We start from the raw sequence: 10,586 nt of genomic DNA, 5'->3' as shown, positions 1-10,586 counted from the left end.
CTCTTTGTGGTCTCTTGTTCATAATCGTTTTGATTCACTTTTAGCACCTTTTCTTACGTTTCTTTGTAGTTTTTTTGTTTTTACTCATCTTGTGTGTTTGTGTTCTCTTCATGGTTATTTTAGCGCCTTTTTTGAAGTTCATTGTGTAATCTCTTTCAAACTGTTTATAATTGTTTGTATTTCTCTTTTTGTATTGTTTGTTTTCTTCTGACTAAATTGGATCTTGCTTGCTTAAAGGTCCCCATGTCATGCTTCTCCGGTTATCACCCGTCCCCTTGTGTGTTATGAAGGTTGTTCTAAACGGTCTGCAGAGTCACAAACCCTCAAAGTACACCCTGTAGGGAGTAAAACTCTAACACAGAGAAGACCTGTCTATGCTGCCCCAGAACGCCTCGTTGGACATTTCTCTTTTTCCATTGTTTGGTTCCGGGTTCCCGGTACCAAAATGGACCAATCCGCTCAGCTCCTCACACACGAGGACGTTTAGCGTTTACATTTTCAACTAACAGGGATTCCCATTGACTTGCATAGAGCTCCCTGAACGCTGGTAATAGACGAGTTGGGGTGGTGGAGAAATGCTCTCCGCAGATCCATTCTCACAGCGTTACAAACCTTTTTCTTACTCAATATCAAGCCACACTTATTGTTTTTACTTCGGCTGTGAGTGTTTGTGTGCTCAGGATGAGTTTTGCGCTGTCCCGCTGTATCGCCGACACGGAAACCACACCAGTAAGCCAGCTCACTGAGCAGCGAGCCTCGCAACGTCCCGACCAATCAGAGCACAGTGGGCTCACAGGGAGGGGGGGGGCAGGAGCTCCAACAAGCCGTGTAGGACAGAGAGTGAATACACATACTATACAGAGATGCTGTTTGAGAAACCAATGTGAGTTTGGAACATTGCACAATTTAAATCTATTCTAGTAGACCTCAACAATGGAAACATGATCAATAGAAATGGCCATGACATGGGACCTTTAAAATCAGCAGGATGAATCGTACTCTGGTTGTTGTTGAGCCCAATATACGGAAGATCATTGGTGCCAGGCATTGGAAAAAATACATCGGAAGAGGTAGTTTTTAATTTTGCATTTTGTAAGTTTAACTTTCGGTTTTTGTGTAATGCATAACAAATACATCTATTTGAGGTGAAAGATAATTTTAAACAAATATCAAATGTTGAGAATAAAGTCAAGATGTTTAGAATAAAGCCACACTTTTCAGTGCTCCCAACATTATCGCAGATGAAGTCATTCGCAATTTAAAAATACAGTTGAACTGTTGAGAAAAAACGTGGTTTTTCAAGATTGAAAAGAAACATTTGCACACACAAAATAATGACTAGTGTTGACCTTATAATGACGGTTTGGCCTTATTATGAACATTTCAAATGTATTCTTTAATTGCATAATAAATACAAAAATCTTTCTCCTCCTTTTTACCCCTTTAGACCAGTGCTTTATACTCTTGAGTAAAAGAGGATAATTATACATGTCACTTGTTAGACACTTTTATCCAAAGAGACTTACATACTCAACACTGTGGACAATCCCTACAGGAGCAATTTGGGGTGAAGTGTCTCAGGGACACAACGACATGCTGACTGCAGTGGGGTTTGAACCTGTGCTCCCCTAACCACTGTGCCACACGCCTCCCATCAAAATAGTATTAAAATATAAGAAGGAGAATAAAAGTTGGACATAAGGAAAAAAGCCAACCTTGGATTAAATAAAATATTAAATGTAAAAGTAAATAAACACTTGTATATAGGAGAAGAGCACTCGTGCATGTGATGGTTTCAGCATCTAGTTTCAGAATCTGAGCTAGTTGTTAAATGTGGAGATATTTTTAATTTTTATGTATAGGACAGAAATACAAGACGTCGGTGGTTGATGTGCGTCAATGCTACGGAAAAGATCACCTTTAACGTCCACGCAGCAAAATGCAATCAAACACCCATCGATGATAAAGTTATAGATCGCATATCAGCGGCACACAGATTCAGCAAAAAGTTAATTAACCGTAAAACGTTTCCAAATTACCGTGGCTGTCCACCCGCATATATTTTTATTTAAGAGAGGTGTGTTTTAGGAAACTGAGCAGATATTTGCTTTTGAATATTTCTGCTTTTTTAAATATATAGAAAAGTCTAAGAAGACAAGTTAGAAATGCTATATTTGGGATCCTTTTCCAAACGGCTTACTTTCCTAAAAGACTATCTTATTTGAGGTCTTTTTTAACACTTAAATAATATTAATTTCTTACAAATAAACCAAAACCTAGCGAACAAAACCAGACAAGTCAAGTAAACAAGACTGGATTTACTATGTAAGACTAACCTGTTAACATCTTGAAACGTGGTGTGAAAGTTATTATTGGATGGCGTTTTGTTGGATGTTCAGTACAGGCTGTTACAGTCGGGCACTTATCACTCGCAGCAGGGTCGCCTCAACTATTTAAATATTTGATTTTTAACACTCTCTACTATCGCCGCCATGAGGTCACTGCAGGAGCTTTGGACTTTGGCAGCTAATAGAAAACCACACAGAATATGAAGTGTGGGGATCTGTGAGGCGTCTGACTGCCTGTATGGTCATTTTAGTTGTGTGGCTGAACAGCTAAAGATAGTTTGTTTGTGTGTTTTTTTATTGTGAGAACTTGCTCTTTGACTTCCTCTGCTTTGATGTTGCACACTGATAAGAGGATTTATAGTGATTACATTTTTCGTACAGCTTCCATTGGTTGCTCGTCTACTTGAGGAGGCTGTGGCTCAGTGGATAGTATGATGGACTGTGAATCAGGGGCGTAGCAAGTTTGAGTCCCACTGCAGTCAGCATGTCGTTGTGTCCCTGAGACACTTCACCCCAATTGGCTCCTGTTGGGATTGCCCACAGTACTGAATGTATGGAAGTCGCTTTGGATAAAAGCGTAATAACAACTATTTATTTTCTTACCCTTGCTAAGAAGATCAAACAAATATTATAAGTCTTTACGACACCGACAAAATGACTATTAGTATATAAAAAAACTCACTCCATGTTATCTTAAATTCTTTAAGAAATTTTTTTCTTAAAGAACTGATAGCCAACAGTAAAAAACGACAGCAAGTCCCAATTAATCTAAGCAATAGTGGGTTTGAGAGCAGCAAAACTATAGGAAAATATCCGTATGCAAACTTTTACACAACTTGAGCAGTTTAGTCAAAGATTCAACCGGCTGAACTGCTTCACAAACATGAATTTCCACTCAAACTTAACTGTTTAAAACACATCAGACTTACATAGACATGAAGTGCACCTGTACAATCAATCAATCAATCAATCAATCAATCAATCTTTATTTATATAGCCCAATATCACAAATGTTACATTTGTCTCAGTGGACTTCACAGTTTGTACAGAATATCAGTATGACAATACGACACCCTCTGTCCTTAGACCCTCACATCGTACAAGGAAAAACTTCCAGAGAAAACCCCACAGTTTAAAGGCGGAAATGGGAGAAACCTCAGGGAGAGCAACAGAGGAGGGATCCCTCTCCCAGGACGGACAGACGTGCAATAGATGCCGTGTGTAAATCGAAAAGATAATACATTTACAACATAGGTAGACCAAATGTTTGGAAATGCATGTGTGTATAATAGGAAGATGAATCCACGAGGATATCCATCCAGGACTTATGATCCAGGACCACAGCCACGGCTCAAGATCCAGGACTAGCGATCCATGACACAGGACCGCAGGATCATCCATGATTCCGGATCCCGGCGTATATAGACACCAAAAAGAAAGAAATTTGGGGAAACCTGGGACCCTGTGTCAGGATAGATGCTAAATCATAAGTTATACCACTGATGTTTACCTGAGTGTCGTCAGATGCTACCAGAGCCACATCGCTGACCTTGTCCCCGTCCAGATCCGGGACGCTCAGAACGGGCACGGTGCTGCGCAGACCAGGAGGCTGAGGATGCTGCCACCTGACCTCCCCTGCACACACACATCACACAGGAACAGGCCACTCAGGCTGACTGAATCCATTTGACTTTTTAACTAAATGTACAGCTTTCCTTGAGCGTTAAAGTTCATGTTCGACCTTGGATATAGCCGTGGAGAAAGGTGGAAAGAGATTATGTTTGAAATGCATCTCTGGGATCATCAGATGGACTATGCTTAGTATATTTAGCCACATTTCTAAATGATAAAACCTCTTTATTTTATAGTTTGCAATGCTTTGAATCCTTGCTTTTAATGTCACGACTCATTCTAACGGGGAAATGAGCTGAACGCAACACATGGACGACAGCCATTTACAAAAGCTGTATGGCAAAATGCTTTTTGAAAAAGAGATGTTATGTATGTTATACATAAAACAGAGAGCAATGAGTCACCAACCAGTGAATTTGTCAAGAGCTGTGAGTTGGTCGGAGTGGGACAGCAGACAGTCCCAGGTTCTGCCGGTTTCATCTTCCAGACCGCACTGGGCCCAGTGAAACTCTGGAGCCAGCGGACGGCCCCACAGTGTCTTCCCACCCGTCCCGTCCACTGCCATCACAAACACACATGGAGAGGGCAGACCTGGAACACAGAAAAGTGTGAATCACACAAAACAAAAGCAATACACAGCAAACTCTTGTGTCCTCGCGTTTGATGAACTTATTCTTTCTACCTGCATTAGCACACGTGTTGTTCGGACTGGGTTCTGTGTCTTTCAGGACAAACAAGACATCCATCACCTTGTCTTTGCTTGCATCTTCTATGGCTAAGAAGTCATATGTTTCTGTGAGAGAAGGAGAGAATAGTAGTAAGTCCCGTGAATAATAAAACACTACCAGGCAGTGAGAAGCAAACAAATGTACACACCTGCTTCAGTGAAATTCCTGTTCCAAGTAACGTTGTACTGTGGTCTGACAGGACAGGGGAGGACGAAGGAGAAGGCGAACACTATGGTGAGGCAGAGGAACAAGGAGAAGAAGAAGAATCCGGTTCTCCAATGGGTGAGCTTGGTTAGCCCGATGACTTCCTTATAACTCTTCTTCTTCAGCTCTGCTGCTGATGGTGCTGTTCCCGTCTCTGCTCCTTCCTCTCCGCTCTTCAGAGGGTCGCCTTCAGTGGCACTGCCTGTCGTCTCCATTGTAGCCTCAATGCATTTACCAGCCCACAATTCTACTAAACAGGGAAGAGAGCTTACATTAAGATCCTGACCTCAATGTTATGCTAGTCTTGAATGCACACTTAAAGAGGCCCTATTATGCTCGTTTGCGAGTTCAGATGTGTGTGTTGTGTCTCTACTGTGACATGTTTACATGCTTTAATGTTCAAAAAGGTCTTTATTTGTCTCATACTGTCTGTACTGCAGCACCTCTTTTCACACTTCTGAGCCCAGTCTGCTCTGATTGGATAACGGACTGGCTCTGTTGTGATTGATCAACTGCTTAGAGATGTCCCACTCCTTATCCAATCATGTACAATTTGTTGGAGTCTTAGCCAATAGAAGTGCGAGTGTTACATAGTGATGTCACTAGGTTAAAGAAGTAAACAAAGGAGGCCAATGGAGGTGTGTGGGAGAGAGCTTTGGGATTTGAGCCTTTGCAGACCATTTAAATGCACAAAAAACTATATAAAACACACTACAGGAAAGGGCGAAAAAAAAACACAACCATAATAGGGCCCCTTTAAATGAAAAGACCCTATCTATTTATTGCACACTCAGTACATAGCAAAGAGTTTGGTGCTTCCTGATCTATTACAGTGGGGAGTAAACTACACATTTGCAAGTGTCAAAGTAACCGGCAATAATAGCAGACAAAACTATCTGGTATTCACATAATAGTAAATTAAACATAAATACTAAAGGCAGCAGTGTCTGTCTGTCAGTTTGGCTATTTCTGCTGCACCAACCTTTGTAGATCTCAGCCCATTCCTACGTGCCAGCTCTGATTCCAGAGATTTCTCAGCACAAAAACAGACCCGCGATGACAATGATAATCATCACATTTGCTAGCACACTGGGCGTGTTACCATTAACATGGTGTACGTGAGTTATGAAGCTTATTAACTGGCATAATTATTTTAAATCTGAAATAACCGTGCGATGTTAGCTAAATAGCCGCAACAAAAGAACGTTTTCCCCGTATATTTCAATGTCTGATTGAGATATTTTTTAGCTAGCTTGGGTTAGGAAAGTGAATCTCTGGTTAACGATAGTTTGCTAACTTGTTGAGCAAAAAGGCCACTGCCCACAGAAGAATGAATACAGGTAAACGTGATTGTATTACAATAGTCCCGCGCCACTTGAGCTTTGATAAATAATAGATAAGAGTCAAAAAAGGTTTTTCTTACTTTGTTCCCCACTGTCTTCTTTAGTGGTCACTGGTGAGGCTAACTACAGGTAGTAGGCCTGACAACAACTGCCTGTCAACTTTAGCTCCGTAAACATACACACTAGCTAGTAAGGAAGGTTTTGTTGCCCTGAGTTTGTCTAACGGGTAGTCATTTCTCTCTGCTAACGTTACACGTTGACATTGACTGCATAGAAGATGCCAAAACCCCAAACTATGAAACTAGGGATAATTGATGTTTTCTTGTCTAAACTGTAATATAACCTGAAGTTAGGGGAAACACCAGGGAACAATCAGGCTCTACGTATGTGCTGCCTGAAAGATTAAGTTCGGGGCAAATAATATAATAGCATCCAGCGTTGGGTTCAAGTAGCTCTGATTGGTTTATTCTCTTGTTCTTAAGCCATACGATTGGTCGGTTTCATACCTTAATCCCGCCCTTTATCTTAGGCTAAACGAACAAGGCATTTCGTCATTTCCGTCAAATAAAACGGAAACGGGCGAGTTCACGAAAGAGAGAAAAGCGGCGAGAGGCGATGCTTGGACGAAAAAAAAGAATCAATTAACTTCACAAAAAATACTTAGGAACTGTTTCTGGTGCTTTCTTCATCGACGGAAGGCCCACAACAATGTCTGCCCAAGCTCAAATGAGAGCTTTGCTCGACCAGCTGATGGGAACAGCGAGGGATGGTGAGTTGATGTAGCTGTAATGCTAGCTGAGAGAGCTAGCCAAGATGGAGCCACTGCTGCGGCTTCTTGTGTTGGTGTGTGATGGACAGACCTGCATGAATGGATCAAGCTAATACTGCAGAGGGCTGTGTAAAATACAGTAGATTCAAGTCTACTGATACACTTAAGGATTTAATGTTTGTATCCATTTGGGTTAATTGAAATGTTTAAATTGTTTTTTGTTTCGTCTTTACCGAGTTTACTACATTCCTAGCTAGTAGCCTGGCTAGCTAACACTATGGGACCTAGCATTGAGCGATATACTGAAATGTATACATGCTCTGGTTTTAGTCCTATTATGTGGGTCACATTAACGACTCTGCATTACATTCACAATACATATAATTGAGTCACATGTCAAGGACATGCAGGCTAAACTTAACATTGGACCTACCAGTTTTCCCTGTTTTTCCTGCTTTACCCTCTTATCTTACCCGTGTGAAATGCTGGTGATTGCTCATGTCACATATTAGAAGGCAGAAAGAATTAAATAATTGAACTCCACTATAATGTCCTGTATTCCTATTTTTACTCAAGTAATTATCCCGAATAGGATTAACAACAAGCTATATATTATGCAGTAGTCCCTGCCAGTTTACATAATGATCATATAATTAATCGTTATAACCAATGGTCTAAAGTGGAAGCAGAATTGTAGTGTGTAGATGGCTTAAGACGGGGCTAATTGTAACTTTTGTATACTGTTGGATAATTTATTTTTATTACTGTAAATCCAAACTTACATTTCAAGCTGATGATCTGTTTGGATGGTGAAATGTTATCAGTAATCAGCTAAATTAATCCTAAATAAATATACTGAGTAAAAAGCTTTGACTTGCTTAAATACAATTGTATTGTTTTCAGTCCTTTTGGATACAAACATTAAAGTGTAACTCAGCTGTTGATGGGCAGGAATGACAGCTGTCATTTTATAAATCGGAGGTTCATCCTGATGATTGAACAGAAATACAGCCTTGTGGATTATCATTTTGAATTAATGATAATTCAATCTCAATAAGTGAATTTGTGTTGTGAGCTTGTGGATGTATGTGTGATAAGATTTATATCAAATTCTTCCCATACATTTGTTGCATACAAACTGAACAATTGTGGCCCCTTTATTTTATTCATTAAGGTTCAGTGTATCTTTGCCAGCCTACAACAATCTGCAAAGGAGTTGCAGAAAAGCCTCATGTTCATCGAGCCGTGAGTCACACATAATTTTTAAAGCTGTTATGATGAATATCCCAACCATTTGTTTGCCTTCCGGAAGTTACTGTAGACTTTTTTTAAACACACAAATGGGTAGATCTTCAGTGGCACTAGATATTCAATTTGGCGTAGTGTAATGCAGCTTGTGCTAAGACGTCTGGTCGCGCAGAATCCAAACGAGCAGTTCATCTATTTTCAGAAGGCAATTTGAACAAACATCCAGAAAAAAACAACCACAACTTTGCACACATCATTTACAATCTGACTTGTGTATCACTCCCAACTTCTTACTACAGGTATGGGCAAGAAAACTGTTCCCATTTATACTTTTCTACAGCGGGTTTAAAATTCTGCAGCTGAGGTCTTGAAGATGCAGAAGGGTACAGTATGTGGTGCGGATCGCAGTGTGTATAAACTAATTTTTTTTCCTTGGAGTTCTTTTGTTTTATGTTTTTCTTTTTGATTTGATTTTCAATGTTTCTTACATGTTAACGGCTTCCCTGGAAAATCTGTCTGAAATGATTACATTGCTTTATCGCATTTATGATAGCAGTCTTTCCTGCACTGAAACAAAGCTAAAGTCATCTCTGTTCAGACTAGTTATTTGACACAAGCTTATAGTTATTATTGACCTGTGCTTTATCTCATAATGCTCCACATTAACAGGGTGAACAGTGAGCCTCATTACAAGTTAAACTTAGTTGAGGTTCAAAAATGTCTATATTTTAAAATGAGGTTTGGCTAAGATAAGCACCAAGAATAAAAAGGACATCCACACGCAGAGCCACATTACCTTCTTCAGTCATGAAACATCAATGGAAAATAAATGTAGTAGCACAGTCTCTATTACTATATATTGTTATACAAATGAAATATGTCAAACTTTTAACGACATAAATTAATTTGTTTTCACTCATTTAGGTGGACACAAAATCCTTGAATGCAGTTATAACGACACATATCTGCCCATTTAATGTTGTTACAGTTATGTATATTAAAGCACTGAATACCTCGCCCCTGATGACAAATATGTGAGGTCTTTCTGACTGGGTGTTTTTTGGACTGTTACAGGCGATGAGACGCGGCAGATGGTCAAGTTCAGCGACGACCGAGTCTGCAAAAGTCATCTTCTGAACTGCTGTCCACATGACATCCTGTCTGGAACTGTAAGTAACCCACTTCTGTCTCACATCCAAAATATTTTCAGAGTACACCAGTGAAATGTAGAAAGAAAGTTAACCATGTACCTACAACATGCGATCTTAAACGGTTTGATATTATTTTAAGTGATATGTTCCTGTGTTTTGGTGACAGCGTATGGACCTGGGAGAGTGCACGAAGATCCATGACCTGGCTCTTCGGGCAGATTATGAAATTGCTTCCAAGGATAGAGATATGTTCTTTGAACTTGACGTAAGTAATTTCTGCCGTAAATATATCCGTTGAGAAGCCTTACCTACAGTTTCCTGTGTGCCTATGTATACACATCTAACTAGTAACATATTTTGCCATGGGCGTCGCAGCCATTATACTAGGTGGGACAAGTCCCCCGCACCTTTTTAAAATGATTAGTTCAGACCCCCCCACTTTTACTATGCGGATATCCACTCTCTGTAGAGCGCTGTGTCAGTGCTTCATTATCAAATCCATTCCACTTGCTTATTGTGAGAATGCCCAAATCAATGAAATTCCGTACCATGTTTTCACTGCTACTTTGTACTAGGCCTGTCCCGAATACCATTTTTCGGGCTCCGGATATTCGGTAGTAATCAGCAGCGAATATTCGGTGCGGAGAGATTTTTTCGTTTTTTAATTTAAAAAAATGTCCAAAAGGTTTCATAACACGCTCCGAATCAGAGACACCTGACAACACGCTGTTAAGCAGAAGTGCAGAAAGAGCATACTATTACGATTTATATTTATTTATTGTCTCAGTACTCGCATACATTAAAACTAATTGTGTCCTCTGCATTTAACCCAGCCGCTGTGCAGCGCCCGGGGACCAAATCTGGTTCCAAATTCCGTCTATAACGTTTTACAACCTGAAGATACAAAACACATATTTCTGTTATAACAACAATACTTTTAATAACATAGCCGTAACAGTAGGCCTAACAGTGTAACACTTGTTACCGATACAGTAAACAGTATTTAAATAAATGAAGAACGAAAAATAAATGTACGAACTTTATGCCAATAATTGCCTTAGCCCCAGATGTTCCCACATTACTCCTATTATTTTCACTATTCGGATAAAATTGAAAAACTAATATAAAAAAACAATTCGGTTGCTTGCTTGCAACTATTTTCC

General features: G+C 39.9%; 2 protein-coding genes across 2 annotated transcripts in view; one reads left to right on the top strand and one right to left on the bottom strand.

The window, feature by feature from the left end:
• Positions 1 to 3,802: 3,802 nt before the first annotated feature.
• LOC104956077 (protein ITFG3-like) lies at positions 3,803 to 6,439 on the bottom strand (the record flags this gene model as incomplete). Its single annotated transcript, XM_010783519.1, has 5 exons — positions 6,336 to 6,439; positions 4,857 to 5,162; positions 4,663 to 4,773; positions 4,389 to 4,571; positions 3,803 to 3,983 (listed from the first exon to the last, which is right to left on the bottom strand). Coding segments are annotated over exons 2-5 (746 nt in total), but the record flags the coding sequence as incomplete, so codon positions are not given.
• A 302-nt stretch (positions 6,440 to 6,741) lies between these two features.
• LOC104956076 (putative RNA-binding protein Luc7-like 1) overlaps positions 6,742 to 10,586 on the top strand; it is an 11,005-nt gene continuing 7,160 nt past the window's right edge. The window contains exons 1-3 of the mRNA XM_010783518.1: positions 6,742 to 7,024; positions 9,347 to 9,441; positions 9,590 to 9,688. Of these exons, the coding sequence (XP_010781820.1) occupies positions 6,964 to 7,024; positions 9,347 to 9,441; positions 9,590 to 9,688 (255 nt within the window). The 5' untranslated portion in view covers positions 6,742 to 6,963. The remainder of the gene's footprint in view (positions 7,025 to 9,346; positions 9,442 to 9,589; positions 9,689 to 10,586) is intronic.

This window comes from Notothenia coriiceps, unplaced genomic scaffold, assembly GCF_000735185.1.
Source record: "Notothenia coriiceps isolate Sejong01 unplaced genomic scaffold, NC01 NC01_scaffold00025321, whole genome shotgun sequence".
Lineage (NCBI taxonomy): Eukaryota > Metazoa > Chordata > Actinopteri > Perciformes > Nototheniidae > Notothenia > Notothenia coriiceps.
The sequence above is the reverse complement of the archived record's forward strand: the minus strand, read 5'-3'. Positions and strand labels throughout refer to the sequence as shown.